This window comes from Gopherus evgoodei, chromosome 9 (genome assembly GCF_007399415.2).
Source record: "Gopherus evgoodei ecotype Sinaloan lineage chromosome 9, rGopEvg1_v1.p, whole genome shotgun sequence".
In the NCBI taxonomy this organism is placed as follows: domain Eukaryota; kingdom Metazoa; phylum Chordata; order Testudines; family Testudinidae; genus Gopherus; species Gopherus evgoodei.
In genome coordinates, this window is record NC_044330.1 from 98,649,878 (window position 1) to 98,672,024 (window position 22,147).

Below are 22,147 nucleotides of genomic sequence, written 5' to 3' on the forward strand. Positions count from 1 at the left end.
GCTACAAAGTAATTCATTTTGCATGCAATTATCTAATACTAACCTAGCCAAGAAAGACTGTTTGGATAAACTATAAAACTTAGCTCATGGACATGGATTATATAGAAGGTGTCTCATGCATGCATGGTTATCACACATGCAAAAGGTAATCATTAAGTGAAGGAGAAAAAACAAATAGAAAAGATAAAAATGTTTCATGTATTGTTCTTCCAAAAATACAATGTACATAAAATATTCAGAATAATGGAACAGATCTGTAAATGGTATAAAAATTTCTTTGGTTCAAAAATACCCAGATATCCAGCAATGTGCTTTAAATAAAGTGCATGTTTCAAAGGTTACGAAGATTATTCCTTAGGAAGAACAAAGAAGAGTTGGTTAAAGAAACTTGGGCACACTACAGCTACTTACAATACTTTATCAGGGCACAATTCTTTTGGATGGCTCTGAGCTCAAAGCTAAATGGAATTATGCAGAGCTACTTTAAAGAACAAAAAATACTAATCTGTGTTTTATCTAAGTTCTTTAAGATGAACCTAATCACTAATAAAAAAAAGTATTCTTCCTAAATTTCTGGGTTTTTTTGTTTAACTAAGTAATAGGACCATCTAAAGGCTCTATCCTTCCTTACAGAACACTATTAACATTAGTTAACATTAATCCCTGAAATGTATTGCCAAGATATAGGTTTAGTAATATATGTCTGTTATTTTCTTTGTATTTATAATCCCACAGCCAATCTGAAACTATTGGGTAATGGAAATATTCTCTGCAAAGAAACCGTATCTTAGTGAAGCATGAACCAAAATTCAGTTTAATGACAGTACTGTAACAGTTTAAAATCCAGGCAACTGCTTAAGTTAAATATAATGATTCTACACAATAATACATTAAGCAGATGTTTATCTGGCGTTATGAATTTGTGCCATAAATATTGGGTTGGTCAGCGTGCATATTAAAAACCACTGGAATAGGTCAAATTGTAGATAATGTAAAACTTTAAAGATGGCAATTTTAATAAAACTGTCAATACAATTTTCTCTGTGAAAACATTTGAGACTGATTGTGTTGCTTCTATTGAAAGAGAAACACAAGGTCTATATCTTTAGATCTTTTATTGAACTGTGAGCACAGCATCAATAACTGCTTCTCAGCTGTAAATGAAAATTGATTCCAGATCTAACCCCTCATCTTCTGCGTTCCTTTAATCCCAAATCACCCGCAACGGAAAGCAAAAGAATCAGCGTTATGCGTAAGTGACACACAAAGCACGTGTCCCCTGCTCTGTTCTAAGGTGATTGTGTTGATGATGATGCTTCCCCAAAATGTTAGCAGGAGATTTAGGAGATAACTGTAGCCTTTCAAATGGTGGCCCATAAAGCAATGTGATGAATTCTGCACCTGGCTTGGAGCAACTTGCTCCTGCTTCATCACAATGATCGATATGGTTCATAGATTCATAGGATTTTTAGGTCAGAAGGGACTGTTAAGATCATCTAGTCTGACCTCCTGAATAACACAGGCCAAAGAACTTCACTCAGTAATTTCTGTATTGAGCCCACAACTTCTGTTTGAGCTGTAGCTTTTAAAAAAGATATCCTGTCTTGACTTAAAGATAGCAAGTGATAGAAAAACCATCTCATTCCTAGGGAAGGGGTTCCCATAGTTAATTACCCCGATTGTTAAAAATGTGCACCTTATTTCTAGTGCCTTATTTCTAGTGTGAATTTTTCTAGCTTCATCTTCCAGCCTAACTTTACTGTCAGAAATCAATTTCCCCTGCTGGTATTTGTTGAGTATGGGCAAGTTACCTCTTAACCTTCTCTTGGATAAACTAAACAGATTAAGCTTTTTAAGTCTCTCACTATAAAGGTATGTTTTCTAGATTTCAAATAATTCTCAGCTCTCTTTTCTGAACCCTTTCCACATTTTCAATATTCTTTTCAAAGTCTGGATGCCAGAACCGGGCACAGAATTCCAGTAATGGTCTCACTGATACTTGTTGCAGAAGTAATATTCCTCTGCTTATACATCCAAGAATTGTGTTCACTCTCTTAGTTACAGCATTGCACTAGGAACTCCTGTTTAGTTGGTTCCTCCCAAGATGTGTGAAACAAAAGGAAGAACCTGATTAGCAGGTGGAAAGAGCAGGATGCAGTTCAGATTTTGGGTTTGGACCCTACTCTAGTTATAACACCGATTGCAAATATTTGTGCTGGCTCATGGGACTAGAAGCACTAGATAGCTCAGCAAATCAGTCTAAAATTATTTATTTTCATTTGAGAAAAATCAGTAAATGGTACATTTTTACACCTGTAAACCTGCGCTTGGCCTATGTTACAAGCTTCATAAAGTACAAAAATGGCGATTTTGGAGAACAAGGTAAATCTGAAAGGTAAAATATAAGAGAGGAGACAGAATACAAAGATATTGGACAAACTGCTAAGGTGCTTTCAAACTGAGATTTTCATCTTTTCTCTCTCAGGTAAGGTATGCACATATGTATATCTGAATTTCAAGCATTATTTGACTGTAAACTCTTACGTTAAAAATTTAGTTTTGTACCTCAGTGCCCCACAGCTGAACGTTTGGTATCTTATAATTTGCATATTGTGATAGTTTCATTCCAGCTCTCATGAATGATCATTTTATATATTCCAGGAAACAGCATTTTGCATATAAATGTACCATAACTGTTTTGTTAGTGTTTATGCATCTGACCAGTACACTTGATCAATGGTTTTTTTTCTTTCTTTCTTTTTTTTTTAAAGAAACATGATCAAAACTTGTAAAGTGTGAAAGAATCCAACAAGTGAAACACTTGACTGCTACACCAGAGCTCTATTTCTCTGCTTGCCCAGGTCTCAATGTGGGATGCAATCTGTGACAAAGATCCAAAATGAAGGACATGCACAAGTTATTAATCCAGGAGACTTAACATGGGATTCCTCTCTTTAATGTATTCAATGCTTTTTATTCTCTCCATTTCATGATCTTCTATGTCTGATGTAACTAAAAGTGAGTGCCTGCACATTTGGATGGAACGCTGGAAGTGAGCGATGCTCCTTGAAACAAAGGACAATTGAGAGAGCTTTTCCTTTCCAGATAGATAATTTATTTTCAATACCTGATTGAAGAGTGCACTCTTGGAATACCTAAATGTTCCTGTTTTTTAAAAGATACTTGGGATTGCTCAGAACGTTTGAACCTCCTGCCTAGTGTGAAAACAGGGTCAATGCCAATCAGAAACTCTTGAATTTGTATTGCAGAACCTTAAGAAACCATATGAATGTTCCTTACTGTGTCTCCTTCTTCTCTTTGAACCTGGTGTTGCCAATGGCATTACTAGAAAGTGACATCTGGATTTTTAGTGCAATGGTATTAGTGTAAGACCCACAGTTTCTTTGTTTTTCTGAAAGACATTAAGATTATATACCAAACCCATCACAGTTGATGGGAGTCTTTTCATTGACTTCATTGGGCTTTGAGTCAGGCCCTTACTCATTTCAGCCCCTGATTCTGCTCTCATGGTTGCTGGTGTGAACATAGAGTAACTCCACTGACGTCAGTGGAGTAACACCAGTATGAAACTGGGGTGAGATCAGAATCAGGCCCTGAGTATGTTTCTGCTTGCTGTTATTCTAGTTTTGAACTGGGACTGACGTTGCCAAACTGATTACATCGGGCCTCTCATTATAAATGTTACATTTCCAATCAAGCAGTAATCTTGTTAGTCAGACAAGCTGCACAAGATTATACAACTCTGCACTGCAAACATGTAGGCTTTTAATCCCTCGACTTGTGAGTGCTTGACATTGGGTTTCTGTGTTAGAAAAAACTGACTCATACAATCCAGGTGCCAATGGACACTACAAAGTATATATTTCTTGGCATGCCCAGGAGGAGGAAGTGGGAGGGGTAGTGGCAAAATTCAGATAATTTGAAGAATAAATGAGATCGCTCAGTTATAAGCAACATTTCTGAAGCTGTTGGTAAACAGACATCCCAAAGAGGTTTGCATCCTTCCCTTTTCATATTCCTAATGATCAGCTGGAGACTGTAGAATGTCTTATCAAAGAAGAAAGTAAGAATTCACACACAATACAACCTTTCACATCATAACAATTATGGCAACAAAATAAAAAAATTGCTTTACTGTTTTATGATCTAAGAATGATATGGGGCCAAATTCATTCTTGGTTTAACTCCATTGTCTTCACTGAAATTATACCAGGGACGAATTTGGCCCAAGGTGTCTAGACTTTCTTATTAAAAATGCTGAAAAGATGCCTGGCCCGCATTTTATTTCTCAGCAGTAACTGTAAATATTTATAATGCAGAATGAAAGAAAGGACAATGGTATCAGCAAGTTTTCTGCAAATGCTTTTTCACTAATGTCCCTTCTAGGCTGAAAGACGTCTGCTATTGATTCACAGCCAGGTCCTGCTGCTGTACGTCTGGGAAAAGGGAGTGTATCACTAATATTTATATTAGGATTAATGACTATGGGCTCTAAACCCTTTACTTAATGGCTGGAACAAAAGTTCCACTGGTTCTCCACTGCTTTGTACTGACTACAGTCATTTATATCAGTGGAAAGAGAGTGTAAGGTAGGAGTGAGTGGAGAATTCTGATTTGGGAGCATTTTACAACCTTTTGCACAGGTGTAAACAGCGACATAAGCTGGGTGCAAGGCTGTGGAATCAATATGATTAACTGGTGAACTAAAACAAAGGCTAACAGGACTTGTCTCCCCTGGAAAATTATTCCTGAATAACACCATGGGTAGACACTCTTAGACCTGGTCTACATTACAGGGTTAGGTTGCCGTAAACTACCTTACGTTGACTTAGCTGTGGCAGTGTCTTCACTTACATTTGGCTCTTGCTGACATAAGCACCTCTTTGTGCCAATTTAGTAACACCACCTCCCCGAGCATCGTAGAGTCACGGTCAATGTAATTAGGTCAACACAGTGTTAGTGCAGACACTTGGTTATTACTGGCATTCAGGTGCTGTCTCACAGTGCCCCACATGGACAATACAATTGATATAAGCCCTCCTGGTGGCCCTCCACACAAGCAATTTAATAACTGCTGTGGTGATATTCTGATAGAAGTTAGGTTGACATAATCTTGTAGTGTAGACACGGCCTTATTCTGGAACAGGAGTACCTTGTTCCTGTTAAACTTAATCCACTTTCAAAGTGAATTAAACTGGAACAAGGTACTCTTATTTTGGAGTAAGCGTGTCAAAACATGACACTATTCATAATCAGTTGTTTGGGAACAGCTATTCCAGAATAATTCAATGTGCAGGCAAGCCTCGTGGTGATGGGTTGGAGAAGTTTACCCAGGAATGGATTTGATACAATATACTAAAATATTATAGATATAATAAAATAATATGCAACCACATTCAACTGATGAAGATATCGTCAGATATGTATGTCACATGCACACGTCAGAATTTTACCTGTTCGTGGTCATCTTCATCACTGCTGAGTTTTAGATCATCTTCGAGCATTCTAAAAAAAAAATAATAATCCATCGTTACATTTAATGAACTAATTTTATAACTTATAGGCTAAATCTAACCCTTGGTGAAATCAGTGAAAAAACTCCCAGTGACTTCAACTGCAGCAGAATCAGGATCTATAAAAGGAAATTGTGAGTACACCAGGACCACCGTATTCCTTTTTATGTGAATAAAGGCAAGGATGGACTACTTTGAAAATGACTCCAACACAAATGCTTTAAATTAGCCCCTCTTTCATGTCCCCTTCTACTTGCTGACTGACCCATAGTGTGTAGCTTACCACAAATGGGTTTTCCTAGATTGGGACAGTGGGGTTAAATAAGAGGAAGCACAGCTTCTCTCTTTTGCTGAAAACACAGAAAGGGCTTCCCCTTCTTCTTGACTTAGACTCTTGCCCCTGATCTTTCTTGGCTGGTGATTTGAGAACCCACCAGGCAGGGCATTGTGAACTGGGAACACTGGGAGGAGCTGGTGCCTGTTGGACGAATTTCTGGGCCTTCCAGCATTCCTATCAGGAGGTACAGTAGTATCAGAGGGAAAGACAGGAGTTTTCCACGCTAGGAATCTCCTCTACATGGTCTCCCTTCTACAGGGGAATCTGTCACACCACTACTCCCTGTTTCCTCTACAGGACAAGGGGAAGGAAGAGACCATGCTGCCCCGAGCTCTCTCCCCACTTTGAAAGGGAAAGTGATGAAAAATGTATACTACTATATTACTACCTATTTTATACAACAGCTCTCTTTGGATAAATCTGTACATTTTAAAAATGCAGGAATAAGATATTGCCACGTTTTGGAAAAGAAACCATTTTTACTTGCTTTTACATCACTCTAGATTCTCCATTTTCCTGAAGTCTAGAGACCATAGAATAAGAGTGGGGAACCACCAAGTATACGCACCTATCCAACTACCCGTACCTACGTTGTGTGAGTGGCAATGGGCCTTCTTGGGAACACAAACTCCTTTAGGCTACATTTCTTCTGTTACCACGGTCTTTTTTCTTCACCAAATCCCTCTATCACTAGATGATGGAACAACGCATCAGCATGCATCATCAAGACCTCTCATGACAGCCACTGAAATTGATGAGCTTCCCCTGTCCTATTTTGATCCCCTTCCACCTCTGCAGGAGACTTGCAAATTGCAATTACGGATTTCTTTTCATGTTGATGAAGACTAGAGTCTATGAATTTTTACTGTTAGTCTTTAAATAACCGTAACAATCAATGAGTGTTTTGTCTGGTCTTTTGTTTGAAGACTACCAGTAAATCATGGCTGTCTACAAGGGGACAGTATTCCAACTGGTCAAATATCAGCCCTCTCCAAACCCTGCTGTTGCTTTTAAAAGAGAAAGTGTAAGGAGAACTTTAACTGGCTAGTAACTCATCCATCTTTTAGTGACCTCTGTTGTCGGGCAGCTCAGTGGTTACAAAGTATCTGGACATGAAACTACTAGTCATTAACCTCTTGATAAATGTCAGATGCCTCCTTGTAAAATATGAGCTCATGGAATTAAGTCTAAAGTATGGATAAGGAATCTTTTCCTTCAAAACTAAGAAATCTGCAGGAAATATTAATCTTTAGAGGGCTAGATTTTAGTGATGAATGGGAACTTTTTATGTTGTTTATCTAGCAGACACATTCATTTGTTTCTGCAGTGGCACTGTCTGCTGCACCATTCACAACAACAGATCACTCCAGCTTGATCTATCCATAGCCCCTAATTGCATCATCAGAGTTCACGATATACTCTGAGGACAACACACCCAGAACTATAAGACCACCCTAATGTGTGGATACATCGCTGTGACTCTTAATTCTAATTCAATCCTAAATTCCTCTTCTAAAACCTACATCTCACTTAAATATGCAAAACATTCTGCCTCTTTAAAGCAGCACTGCTAGCTAATGTACTCTGTATTATTTAAAACAAAATTCAGAGCTAAGAAAAATAAGGGTAAGGACCTTTTCATGAATTAAGCCTAAAGGGTTATTTCTTTCTTTCTAGCCATTGCACCTTTTTTCATTTTGTTACATGTTAAATTTCTTCTTGACATATTCTGTTGAAGTAAACCAAAAGGATAAAAGAAATTCGGTATCAGACAAATAAAAAGAAGCAAGCACAAAAAGATAAATGAATATACCTACGAAACAGTCTTGTAAAAGGGTTGATTAATAACTGTCCTTATAAAGCATGTTATGGACTTTTTCTAACAGTACAGTAAGCAGTAGGTATGTTTATACTGAAAATTGAAAAATATAAATTTGATATAAAATATGATGATTAGTAGGAAGGACACCTGTTGGAGTTGGTTTCAGATAAACTAAATCTGCAGGATTTACGAGTTCCCGTCAAGAGACTAATGGATGTTTAGAAGACTAGAGAGAGGGAAAAAATTGGATTTGGGTATTTGTTTAGCGGTTCCAAGCTTATCACTTGGAGTATATAATTCTTCTTAGCCTGGTCAGATATATGAGGAATATGTCATCACATTCAGTTACACAACTCAAAGGTTAAACAACCAAACCACACCGCTACTAAAATGCATCATTCTTTAGTGGCAGATGGAATAATTAGGGAGAAACTGAATATGGTATCAACAGTAAATAGATGGCAAAGCAAAAAGTGAGGGAATAAATTCAAAAATATACAGTATGCATAAATGAAAGTGGAATGTTCAAGAGTTCAGAAAGCCTCCTCCTTGAGGATATTAGTTAGAAGGAGGTAATATTTTACAGAAAGTGGAGGACTTAGACATTCTTCAACTATTTTAAAATGTGTTTAATATTCTGGAGAAGTGCGTCATGGTGGCTTGCACATTTAATGCTTCTATTAACTCCCATTTATAAGCAAGTGGCATCTGATCACACTCAAGGCCCAATAAGGGCTTTTAAAGATTGCCAGCAATCTTAATCCAAGGTGACTGTTTCATAATCATCATACCTAGAGAAGTAACACATTTCAGCCTCGAAGCCCTGAGCCAGAATAGCTCTGTATCTACAGTACTTTCCAACACTGTCTGTATGGGCTGATCTTGAAATTGAGTCCTCTTGAGAGACTGATACGTGTAAGTATGCATATATGATCTGTATAGAACTATGTTAAACTTAAGAACACCATGTCTTGAGATTACAGAATGAATTCCTTGGTAATATTATCCCAGGTGTTAATAAAAGGCAATTCAGTGGATATATTAAAGTTACAACGAACACAGTCTATGAGGGTAAATCAAAAAGAAAACTGTCTGTATCAGAAAGCTATTTCCGGAGGTGTTACAAATTCATTTCATTTCCTATTCTTCTCTGACCTAATTGACATTATTGTAGAATATACAGGCACTTGTTTGTGTTTTCATCCATAGCTAATGCATAACACCACTTTAGGGAAAGTGTGGGATTAAGAAGGATTTTTGATCTCATTATTAGAGCAGTGCCATTTACAGAGCAACTGTTAAGGCTGTGTCAGCATATTCATTATATTTTCAGAGGTTTATAATTTGGGATGTGAATTTGCTGCAGCCTGAAATGTGGTAAAAGAGAAACACATTTATCCCTGGGGCAAACTGGTGTAATTCTCCCTGACTGATTACTACACTTGCTTATTCCAGAGATGAATCTGCTCCAAGAGCAGGCTTTTTATGCATTAGAAACCTAGATAGAAAGGGGCTGGAATAAAGGTTTTATTGGCATGAGTTTGAGAGGGCCACACCACTGACGACTGACAAAAACTCCAGTCCCGATTTTTCATATTTGCTATCTGGTCACCCTACTTGGAAATGAGCAAGTAAAAGTTTGATTTAGGAAAGATGAGGTAATTATTATCCATAAAAAGCACAATCACCAGATACCTCATTTTCAATAATCTCAGATACCATTTTAATAGATGCTTTAGAATTCCTGAAAGGGATATTGTCATAGCTGACAGGCCAAAAATATTATTTATCCATCTAGGCTTTGGGCTTGATCCAATGAAGTCAATGGGAATCTTCATTTACTCCAAGGAGCTTTGGATCAGGACCTAACTCTATTTTTTGGCTGTGCCTACCTCTTATCACTGAAATAGCTAAATATTTTATGGGTAATTTAGCTCCGGGGCCTGGATCCTCAAAGGCACCTAAGTCACATTAATTTCAATGGGAGTTTAGGCACCCAAATATTTTTGAGCATCGGGGCCCAGGTCCCTAGTGAACGTCATGGAGCACTCCTTTCCTCCCTTCTCTGCTTTAATGAAGCTGGTTTTGGGGTATATATATTTTTAAAATAACAAACCATTCTTATTATGGAGACAAAGCTTGATATAAGAGGATGTCCTTGCAATACACCAAATTCTGTTCCTCCTTACATGGTCTGGACTCAATTCTCCACTGTGGCTAAGCTAAGATGTAGAGTGTGTGTGTGGGGAACAGGGTGCCAGTTTCAGATCCCTGATCCCTAGCTGCCCAGAAAATTAGCTTACTTCTGCCAAGCTGGCATTTCTAAAATACTCACTGATTTGGATCACACAATCGCCTACAAGTGTGCGGTTTTTTTCTGTGCAATGACAGCAAACACATGTGCATGAATCAAGCACATACAGGTATGATGTTCTTTTCCCCACCATGCTTGGCTCTGGTTGTCATGCTGGCAGACCGGGTGTCAACCCATATCAAGGACTGCACACTGACAAATGCATTGCTGGAAACCAGGCTGACTCACCTCTGTGTTGGGATTGCTAAAACAGTTGCTAAGTTGACAAAAATGAGTTTCATGTTTAGACTTGATGAAACACTTGTAGGATGCTGCATGTACTGATCTCACTTATAAATGTCTTTAGCCCACGGTATAAGATTACATTGAGTATTTGCATTGCAGACCTCTGTAATTGTGTAACTCAAACAGGAAAGAAGCATTAATTGGTGTAAAGTGCCCCTCTGCACAAGAAGGCCCACTGAAACCAAGTGAGCCAATGTGAAACATCAAGGATAAAGACTTTGTGGATTGTCTTCTCTCCATCCTGAACACCCATGGAGAAGAGACAGGTGCTGACACTTGTTCCATTTGTTTGAACTGTGGGGGAAGGGAAGAGAAATGCCTGACCAGAAGGAACTGTATCACTGTGCTGCTTGAAATTTGGAGAGGACAATATTTCCAAGCATAAGCGAGGGATCCCTAAGCTGCTTAGCTTGGGTTAGTCCTAAAAGAAATATAGCATTTGCATATTACAGCAGCTTCTATTATCTTTTCAAACCTTTGACTGTAATTCATTTGTGTGTGTAAGTTTACCTGCTTTAACTTTGTAAATAACTCTTATTTCTTTTTCATAGCTAATACATCTTTAGTTAGTTTATTGTAGGATTGGCTACGAGCGTTGTATTTGGTGAAAGATCTAAGTTACAATTGACCTGGGGTAACTGACTGGTCTCTTGGGACTGGGAGTAACCTTAATATTGTTGTGGTTTTTGATTTAAGGGACCATCTATCACAAAGGCAAGCTTGCCTGGGTGGCAAGACATGTTAAGGCTTTTACACTTGATATTTGGCTGGTAAACTCTAAGTATAGAGTGTTTAGAGGGGGGAGCGATAGCCCAGGGACTTGAGGATTGGCCTGCTAAACCCAGGATTGTGAGTTGAATCCTTGAGGGGGCTGCTTAGGGATCTGGGGCAAAATCAGTACTTGGTCCTGCTAGTGAAGGCGGGGGGCTGGACTTGTGGACCTTTCAGGGTCCCTTCCAGTTCTATGAGATAGGTATATCTCCATATCGTTTTATTTAATGCATAACCAGTTTGGGGGTTGTGCCCTGTTTTTTAACAGTCTGCCTTGAGGTTGGCACTCATGGCCATGAGCCACTCTCTACAGCCTGACATTGGTACGTCAGGAATCAAATTGAAATGGACAAGATGCTGGCTCTCTGAAATGCTAACAAAAAATTGGATTACTGCAAATGGGCTTCTACTCTGATAGACTGTGATTGCCAACACAACAAGGAGGCCACATTTTTGACCACCATCCTTGGGATTGTCTCCTTAAAGTGGTAGTGTTTATAGCTAAAACAAGTCAGAATAGAACAGAAAAAGACGAGATCGCTCACAGAGATTTAAAAAGCAGGGGAAAGAGAAAGTGGTGATAAGTGATAAAGAAAAGTGGTGGCAAGCAGAGAAAGTGTATAAATGAGTTGAGAGTCTTCAAAAGAAAACAGTTTCCTCTTGCTTTCTCTTTACACTGATTCAAATGGACGTATTCTGTGGGTTTTCGATTCGGAAACATACACTAGCACCCTGCAACTATTTATCCTCTTTAGTATTAAAGAGACAGATTGGAATGTCACACCAAATTTTACTTGTGATGTTTAATAAGACTTAAATCCGGAACAGGCAGGAATCAAATCCATGTCTTTAAGGTGAAAAAAAGCAGCGCATTACCATCCTGTGGCATGAAGCCCTTATTAATGTTTTCTGGAATACCTAGTTATGGAGAACACATATGAATACTGACTAGCAAGAAGATGTTACCTTTTCCACCTCTGAACTTTCACTGAATTGGTCCCATCAGTTCAACATAATCTAAACTGCTTTTACCCTGTGGACATTATACTGAACTTGTTTTTCATTTTCCTGATGCATTTCTCTGTATTATATTAGACTTTTCAGAGAGTGGTAACTCAAGTTATCATACAAATGACAAACTGAATAATGGAATTCAGATGTATTTCAAGAATATGTTGCACACACTGCAGCACAATTTTATCATTTATCAAGGGGTTTTGTGTGTATGTGTGTGAGAGAAAACATCTAACAATATATTTCCCCAGAGAAGTTCATGAAACAATGGACAAAAAGGTTGGGAAAATGAAAACAAATGGTAGCATAATTCCAAAGGAAAAGGAGGATATTTTGTTTTAAAATATCCCATCTATAAATCTTGAGATTTGATATTCATCCTCCTGCTGAAATGTGCAAGTCATCTTTAAAATATTTCCCCTGAGACAATCCCAAAGTTATGGCAACTCCCCTCCATCCTCAAAAAACCTCCAGACCCTTAAAATGTTAAATGGAATTTACAAGTACCATTTAACCTGATATTCATGGCCATATGTTCAACAATTGTATATATATCTCAACATATTTTATTATTTTCCCCTTCTCGTTGTCTGCCATATTTTTCTAGTTCTCACTGGTGACCGTGGGCTAGCTCCTGCCAACTCTTACTCTCTCAAGTAGCCTTTACTCATGTAAGTAGTCTCATTGGCCTGAATGGGACGACTTACATGAAAAAAGCCTGGTTGCTTGATTAATGGATCAAGTGCTCATTCTCCAGCCCGGTGATTTAGTAAGGTATCTCCAGTGAAGTCTCATGTGTTAGCGAAAAGGAAATGCTACGGACAATAAGGCTAGTTGGCCTCTTCCCCCTCACAGGAGGCTGAATACATTAGCCTCATAACACTGTCAGCCGCCCCGCAATCCAACTGATGGAGAAAGATGTCTTGCTAAGAAACACTCCATTTTGTGTTGTCACACTCAGTCTGCCTTAGTGTTTCTGGCACGATATCAGTAATTAGTGTAATTACAGCTGGTGAGAGAGAAGTAACCCCTGTGGTTATCTATTAGATACCTCACAATCAGAGAGTGCACTTCATTACTCATCTCTCCATATCAACTTCTAATTCCAAAAGGATTAAGCAAAATGAATTCTTTCAGTAGAAGAATTTCTTTATCTAGCCCTCCATTAATCTCCATGTATGAAAAGCTCTTCAAGGCAACTAAAATATTAAGTTGCTACTAAGTGCATTATAACTACTGCTTTGACGACAGGCATTTTGTTTTGCATTAAAGTTGAGAGAAAGAGAAGAGAACTGAGGCAAATGGGGAGGGAGAAGGAAAAACCTATTCCAGGTTTTTACCTACGGGTTGCCTTGAACAATATTATAGCAAATCCAATAACTTATAGGCTGATCTCCAAATAAAAGGCCAAATCCTGTTCTCAAACTCGATTCCCATTGGAATAGAAGCAGGTTTGGACCCAAATGTTTAAATTACAAGTAAACATTTTGTCTACATTAAAGAAAGCAATTTCTTTGTACAAGTACAGTTGAGGTGATGTTATAATAATAATTACTGGGCTCCTTGCTGGAAATTTAAGGTCTCAGTTCTTCCACACAATCAATAGGTACTCTAAGTCAAGCTGCACTGTGAGATTCTCGCTTGCTGTACAATCGGTTATTGTAACCCTGCCCTCTAAGTCTGGCAAGCCCAAATATGAGACATCATAATGGTAAAAAACGCGGGACTTAATAAAAAGAACAGAACAGGAAGATTATGATGTGGGATTAATATCATTTAAAAAAACCTCTAGTTTTATGACTCGTCGTGTTGATGTATACAGTTTATAGCAATAAAAGCAAGAACATAATGTCTGTCTGAGGCTTGGATAATGACTGATGAGGAACAACCTCGAGGTCTGCTCTGGAACTGTATTCATCTATGGTGAAAAGAGGATCACAGTTTGTTCCCACTCTTATATTAACATGGCTAATCAAGCCAAACTTTTCCAGTATGTACAAAGTGTCAATATCCCTTCCCCTTCATCCCTCCACTCTACTCCCTAGACATTTCCTTGGTAACGGTGTCCTCTCAAACACACTTCCATCAAAAAAAAGCCAAAAAACAGTTACCCCCCAGGCACAATACAGCTCATAAGAAATGGCAGATCCCCCATCACACACATTCTAAAACAGAGCATCCAAAGTGGGAATCATTCCAGAATAGCTATTGCAGAATAGCTTAGTATACAATAGCTTTGCTCGTCAATTTCCCCATATAGACAAGGCCTAAAAGGCCACTAAGGAAAATCCAGTTGTTATAGGAAGGGCCCACTTAAATTGGTTTGGATTCTGCTACTAATCAAGGGCAGTATATAGCCCAGAATGTATTTTGTGAATCACACTCAACTCCATTACATTCTGAATGAAAAACCTCTTCTAATTTAGCCATATTTGTTCAAAACTATGCCTCAGCCAAAGCACCAGTATTTTCTCAGGCAAACCAGCCTTGACATGGCATATCTATAGACAACGGCTTTGGGAATTTAGTTAAACAGTGATTGATAATTACATAGCAAGTTGCAAAAGTGATGTTGAAAAATTCACATCAGATAAGATATTTAAAAGATTTTTCTCTACAGGAAATAAATAGCGTAAGACTGGCTCATCTATCCAGTGCTCTATAATGTACATGGAAGTGCATTCATTTTACTCATTGCCTATATTCTTTTATTTTATTCCTTTTTTAATCTGCAGGTGAAGTGAGCTCTTCAAGAAGATGTTTGATGAGCTGTCAGTACCAGCAAGACATTCACAAATCTTTTGCTGTTTTCCTCTTAGATAGACTAATCTCATATCTGAAGAGCTGGGCTCTTTTGTTTCTGTATATTGGAAATGGGTTTTCTCTGCTAAATCTTAAACTTCAGTAATGTGGTCTGGAGTGTTCATTAGTTTCTTTTACACTGATGCATTTCTTGCAAGTCTGAGCTATTTTTTAAAAAAAAACATCGTTTTTGCTCTTTGAATTATTTGCCACTAAAAAAATGCTCCCTACTGACATTTAGGCATGTTAAATGTTGTAGAGAGAGACTAGGCTTCAGTGGTAGTAATAATAATAATAATAATAATAATACTTCACTCTTAATTAGCGCTTTTTCCTCAGTATATCTCAAAGTGCTTTACAAAGGAGGTAGAGGGTGATATGCATTCCACTCACCTAAAGCTTGAATTATGGGGCTTCATGCAGGTGAAGAAGTTAAATCCACTACCCATGGGACAAGGCTGCAGGACAGCACACCCTCACCTCACTTGGTGCTATTCTAGTTTGTGGGCTGACAGCAGCTGCAGACTTGCCAGGTAGTTGTGTTTGATGTTGGGACCAGCATGGATTCTTTGGCCATCCACTCTAGCTCACATAGGGCTAGCAAGTAGATTCTATCTTTGATGCATGCGGGATATACCCCTGCGTAGCCTTCCACTGGTGGCTCCCCAGCATAGCACCTATGGCAGAGACCAGGGGAGGATGGTGGCCTTGCACTGGCACTTCCACAAGATGAATAAATTTCACCTTCAATGCACAATTACAAGGAAGGATGAATTTTAAGAGGGAAAAGAAATCACAGAGCAAATTGTGAAGCAGCAAATCAGAGCAGCCACCTGGACCTTGGTGATCAACCACCGAACATCAAGCAAAGAAATGGTGAAAGCATAACTCATCCCCATCAATTCACAAGAGGCCTATTAGTCCCCTGCTCACAAAGCTGCTTTTCCTCCTTAAACTCTCTCAGCTGTACCAAGGAGTGACCACATCCTGGCTACAATTAACACAACATTCCACTTTCCTTTGCAAGCGCTTTGAACAGAGTTTGTGGCCAATCCGGGCTTGTGCACGAAAAGCAGAAGGATGAATGAACAACTCCACAAAAGGCCACTACTCAGCTTTTGTTCTTCACTGCAAAGACATCATCTGACTCAAGTTCCCAGCACTGCAGTGGGGGCGGATGCCCAGCCACACACTTCCAGTGAGCTTTTGGAATCTGCCTTCATAGATTAAGCACAGAAAGAAGGGAAAGCAAACTCATTTCTGTTAATATCAAACCCAATGGAACTTGGGGGTGTTTTTGCAACTTTCATTCAAATGTGGACGCTATCAGGGTCATGCTCTGTTCAAGAAGACTGTAACAAAAGGAGCAGAAAGAGGGCAAAGATTGAAATCCAATGCAAAGGAGGGTGAAAAAGTAGACAAGAGAGAGTGGCAGAGAGGGGAAGACTGCACAGGGAGAGGGAGAAAATTGCTAATGGAAAACTAAATATATACCTATGTCTTTCAGTAGGACACCAACTTGTGGCAGCTTAAATTTGGGGGGAAAGGGAAAGGTGAGGTTGGTGGGGTGTCCTCTACTCTCGACACAAAGCAGAGCCTTCTCTTGGACTAGAAAAAGAGATGCATTTTTTAATTGAATCTTGAAAAATAGTGTATTTCAATAATAGGCTTTGTCAGTCTGAATATTTTTTGCAAACTCTGAAATACGTTCAAGAGGGCCTCCACACCTCAGGCTCTGAAAGGTTCCCCCAGCTCCTTTGCAGAAGGGATCAAACTCAAGGAAAACCTCCAAAGTTTCCCGCACGCATTCCAGGTTACTTAGAGCCCAAATATGCTTGTATGTTAAATAATTCACTGTGATTGTACCCTAACAAATTCATGCTGAGTAAAGGAATGAAAATAAATAAAGACTCTGTGACAGCAATCTCAAGCTGTTGGATTTCTGAATCACGGGGGACAATCTGTCCTCCAGAATGAATTGCTGGGGACAAGCTGTCCTGTAACCCAATAAAGAGGTTTAGCTGGTTCATTTCAGTGCTAATGGACAATCACTCCATAAAGCTGCATAAAACAACTGTATTCTTGTCCAGAAGGAAGACTGAAGGTGTTTAATACAGGCTGCTAGGGCCAGATCTTTTTCAATCACAGATATTGAACAAGGAATATTACTAAGCCTTATTCTGGTCCTCAAACAAGTGTAGGGTTGGGGAAGAATGGGAGTTATAGCTTTAGTGTTGATGACTGTTTATGTAAAGTGACATTCGTGTCCTAGAGCATACTTTAAAATGTTACATTGAACATGATGTTCAAAAGGAAAATTAAAATGGGAGGTGTAGTTCCAAACTAGACCACTCAGAGGAGCTGTTCATTGAGAGTCCCATCAGGAAGAGCAGCAGTGCCACTGTGCAGGCAGGAGCGTAATATGGGGCAAGAAAAAGGCATAAGAGGCAGGAGCTGGTGAGAATGTGGGAGAGATAACTGGGGCTTTCACCATGGCTGGGGGACTTTACACCTTTATTGGGTCACCTGCTGGAAAGTGACTGAAGCCCAGTGCAAAGGCGGCTGGAGGGTCCAGGACTAACCAAGGTTGGCTAACGATTTGTACAGACAGGAGAGTTTGCCCACGGGAGTTAAGGAGGAACCAGGAGAAAGAAATGCAAGGGGCTGTTTCCGTCTTATTGCATTAAAGTCTGTGTTCTGGGGTTGCATGGTCCCTCAACCCTCCCTTCTATCCAGATGGAACACAAGCACCCCTACATCAGAATGTGTCCTCTTTGTCAAGATAAATGGATCTTCAATAAGAAAATAAACTATGTTTTGGATCAATTTTTAAATATAACAGCCAGAGAATTTGTCCATGCACAGACAAAAAGAAAACAACAAGGAATAAACTATTGAAATGATTTTCAAATCTGCATGATTTATAATGCTTTGTGTAGGCACGATGGAAAACAAGCAACAGGCCCGATCCCGCAAGCACTTACTCACGCGAGCAGTCCTTGCTCATGCAAGCAATCTCTCTCAAGCTTGGGTCCAAAAACAATGACACGACACCACTGGTGCATATAATTACTCTAAGATAAACAGATATGAATAATTGCACATAATTTCCAAGCATTTCCTTTCACTTATAATGCAAAAAGAAAAATTAGAGGATAAAATGAAAATGTATCTGTTTCCACTTCCATGTTTCATACATCATTAATTCTGTAAAAATATATCAGCCTTCAGATTGATACTTCACTTTGTTTGGCAAGCTCTAAGACAGCAATATGCTTGATAATGCGCTTGAAAATTTGATCCTATTGTTTAACAAAATGAGAATTTGTTTCATAAGGGGCTCCACCATGTCTGCACACATTTCCCCCTAAGTAACAGTATGAGGCTTGTATTTCCCCAGACAGTTCAACATTTATGTTGATGTGCTTGGCTGCCGACCCAATCTTGCACTAGCTGTAATACAGGAGAATTTTCCTCAGCGTTTTGAATTATGGCACTGAAATCACTTAACAGTGCCTTCGGTGCATGTTAAACAAGTTTCCTGATATAGTTAGCTCTTGCAGAAAGCTTGTTTACCCTATAAATTACACCACATGGTAAAACCACATTTTGGCCTGGAATTCACAATGGCGAATTATTTTCGATATTGCTTCAAAAGAGGCAATTCTGAAAAAGTCAGCTTTCCCCTACACGCGCAATCGCGCACACAAATAGTCTCTGTTCTAAGTATTCCCTATTACGGCTTGGGTTAGTATGAGAAACCTTGATTGTGTTAGTAGAACCTTCCCTGTTGGGACACTAAAACCCAGACCCTCAAGGGTATTTAGGCACCTATCTGCTTCTTTAGGCACCTAAGTCCTCCATACAGGTTCTAAACTGCTGCTGAGCTGCGGCCTAACCCCTTAGGCATTTAAGTCCTCTGGGGGCCTCTGTTTCTACCAGTTGCCCACCTTTGACCTGACACTGTCGTGCAGCTAACGAGCTGTTCAGAACCCTAGCTCAAGCTGAGGTCCTGGAGGGCTCAAAGCTGGATTCTCAAACTAAGCAGGGGAACGCCTATCTGACCAGGGAAGCATAGTCCTGCAGGAGTGGTCTGAGCACACCTCAGACTGGACATTGGTTAGACCCCACAGCTGAAGGGCCAGATTGAGGCCACTGATAGGTGGAGGGACAGCACAGCAACCACATCGGAGAGAACTGGGGGCACCTAAGAGAGAGGCATCGAGCCTGAGCAGGGGAGAGAGATGGCTCTGGCTGCTACAGCATGGGCGACTCAAGTGGCTGACCTGGTTTAGAGGCCTAACTCCAGGTGAGGGTTTGGGGCTGAGGATCGTGAGAAGAGGCAGCTACCTATCTGGACTGTCAGCCAAGTGCACCAAGTCCTAACACCCTCTCCTCAACATTTCAATCCTGGCTTGCTTAGGCAGCTCCTCACTCAGCTTCTGAGGATCTCTTTCTGAGCCCTCCTTATGCATTGTACGGGGAGCCTGGGAGCCCAGCCTAAGGCTGAGTATTCTAGGAGCTAGGCATTGCAATGCCAAGCAGAACAATGCTCAAGCACCTTTGAGAATCTGGAGTCAAATGGCAAGGGAAGGAAAAAGCAGGAAGGAACCGGGAAAGGCTACACTAAAGATATCCATAACCACTGTTTTGCCTAATTATTCATAACAAACCCTGCAACACTGCTCTCAAGATTCTGATACCAGTGGGAAAATGATCCACCGTGTTGTCTGAAACCTGAACAAGCCATTCACCTTTACAGCAACTTCCTGTCTTAAGACATCACCCCATAGGTAAATACAATTCTGCTCCTGATTAGAAAACCACTTTAAGAAACACATTTTTGTTGTCCCCTTAAGATGTAGATTCCGACTCTGAAATCCACTTAGTTATCAAGTGCATGACACCTGAAAAAGGGCAAATAAAGAGACACAATAGTATCGGTGATAGAGGAATTCTGAAAAAAGATTAGACAGGGTACATAAAACTACTAAATGGATACCAGTGTCAGGATATAGGTAAACTGCAGAATAAGCCTGTCAATCATAATGAACAATAATTTGAAATTACACAGCCAGTGGATGGACAATATTTAGGAACCTAGATACTACCACACTGGATCATATGTGTGCTCCACTTAGTTCAGAATCTTGTCTCTGGGGAAAGTATGAGAAACCTTGCAATAGACAGTTATGGAATAATTGCCAATGAGGAATGGTTCTTCCTGACTCTCAGAGGCTGGCTTATGCCCTGAAGCACAAGAGTTTATATTCCTTCCAAAACTCTTGTTTTGTTTTATTTGAATCCTTATTATTAAAACTCAGCGGGCCCCCGTTACCCAGATAAATGTCCAAACTTTTTCTGAATCCTGCTAAACTGTTGGTCACCATCATATCTTGTGGCAACATGTGTCCTAACTGTGTGTTATCTGAAATCATATTTCTTTTGATTAGTTTTAAATTTACAAAGCATCATTTTCATTGAATGTTCCTTTCTTTTGACATTATGAGAAAGGGGCTGGGATTTTCAAAGGACTCTCATTAGGATTAAGTGCCTAATTCCTTAGTTCCTTTGAAAATTCCAGTCAAGGTAGCTAGAAGTGCCTGATCAACCTTTTCTAAACCATTCGTTATTTTGTATACCTTGATCAGCTCCCCCAGTTTTATTCACTTCTTCTCTAAAGTAAACAGCTCCAGTTTTTTCAGTCCTTCTTTATATGGAAGATTTTCCATGCCTGACTGATCAAATGAGATCCTTAATATGGAGGGCCAAATTTTCCGAAGTAGGCAGTTGTAATATACATGCAAAATGAGCATATGCCAAAACAAACTGGTTACTTCCTGTGCAACATATGCGGTTGTGCACACAACCATTCATTCTGTGAGTGCAGCTATATATTGTTCACCTATTTGCACTTGCATATTTAGCGTGAATAGTTTATACACTTGCAGTTGAAAATCTGATCCTACGGGAAAACGACCTTTATTTTGAACTAAGAGCATATATATTTTTTAACTTATGTCTGATATACCGACTGTGCAGTCCCACTGAGTTTTGACATTAAATTCAGTGGAAGCAGGATCAGTCCCATTAAAAGTAAATTGCATGATCCACTCGCATTTCGTGTATGGGCTGTTAATCTACAGACTAATCCATCTGATACGTATGGTTAGGTAGTTGGGTAACTAGCAGGGCACAACACTACCTTTCATCTCCTCAGGTAATGCAAATGTTATATCTCAAATCCAATTTAAATTGTCATTCCCTTGAGCTCAGACATAATTTCCCTCTAATCCTCTTCTGATTGTCTATAGTGTAACCTTCAAAATCTCAGATATGACACTGTAAAAACGATCAAGTCATAATTTTTTTTTAAAAAAAGAGCAAAACCCAGCTATTTTTCCTGGTGGCATTCTGTTCCCAGCTGTTATCAAAATCAAGAATTCAGCAATTGCCTTGAACTCTGCATTCATTTTATTCTTACAGATTTTTGCCAATGAAAATACCTCAGTGCTGCTTCAAGGGAAAATAATCTTGTCACTGTTATTGTGCTATATCTAAGATTAGGCAGGTCAAACTAACTACAAGCATGTTCAAACTGCTGTGGGGCTGGCTGTTGGTTCAGGGGGGGGTTTTGGTTTTTCCCTTGCTCCTACCACAAAGTAATAGGGATTTTCCCCCTTTCATTTCTCTTGTCTTTTGTTGTTTTTAATCGACCACCCATCAGTGCCGAATTGCCTTGTAACTGTCTGCTGGGTTTTCATTTGACAGAGATAGCTGCTATTGTTAACACGAGCCTTCACTTCAGCTCATTTAACTTTTCTCAGTTTGACAGCTTCACAATAGCCACCTTCCATCTAAAGAAAACTGTGATTTAGTAGATCAGGCTGTTGTCCCACAGTCTCCAGTGAGTTCTCTTGGCATAAAGTTCCTCCACAAAGCCAGAGGATGAAATAGTACTTGAGAAGAAGGTGGGCATAAGACATGTTCTGGGAAAATCTAAACAGCGACGGTGCTCAAAAATACAGCCCCTTCTTGTCAGTATTTTGGATTCAGGAGCAAAAATACATATTTCAATTGATTTTATACTTCCCTTTTTACTTATGTTCTAAAGCAATGTTTGATTTCCCCTTCCTTTTTATTCACCTAGTAATTTTTCTCAAATTGATCGACAACAACTCCTTGTGGAAACAATAAGTCACAGGTAAATTAAAGCTTTTATCGGCCTACTATTGCTCCTTCTTCTTACAAGTCTACATGAAAAGATA

General features: G+C 39.4%; 1 protein-coding gene across 2 annotated transcripts in view; it reads right to left on the reverse strand.

Annotated features, from left to right (window-relative positions):
• Positions 1-22,147, reverse strand: part of AFF2 (AF4/FMR2 family member 2) — a 402,517-nt gene that overhangs the window by 91,809 nt on the left and 288,561 nt on the right. For both annotated transcript variants that reach the window (XM_030576098.1, XM_030576097.1), the window contains exon 8: positions 5,475-5,526. In XM_030576098.1, coding sequence (XP_030431958.1) covers positions 5,475-5,526 — 52 coding nt within the window. The remainder of the gene's footprint in view (positions 1-5,474; positions 5,527-22,147) is intronic.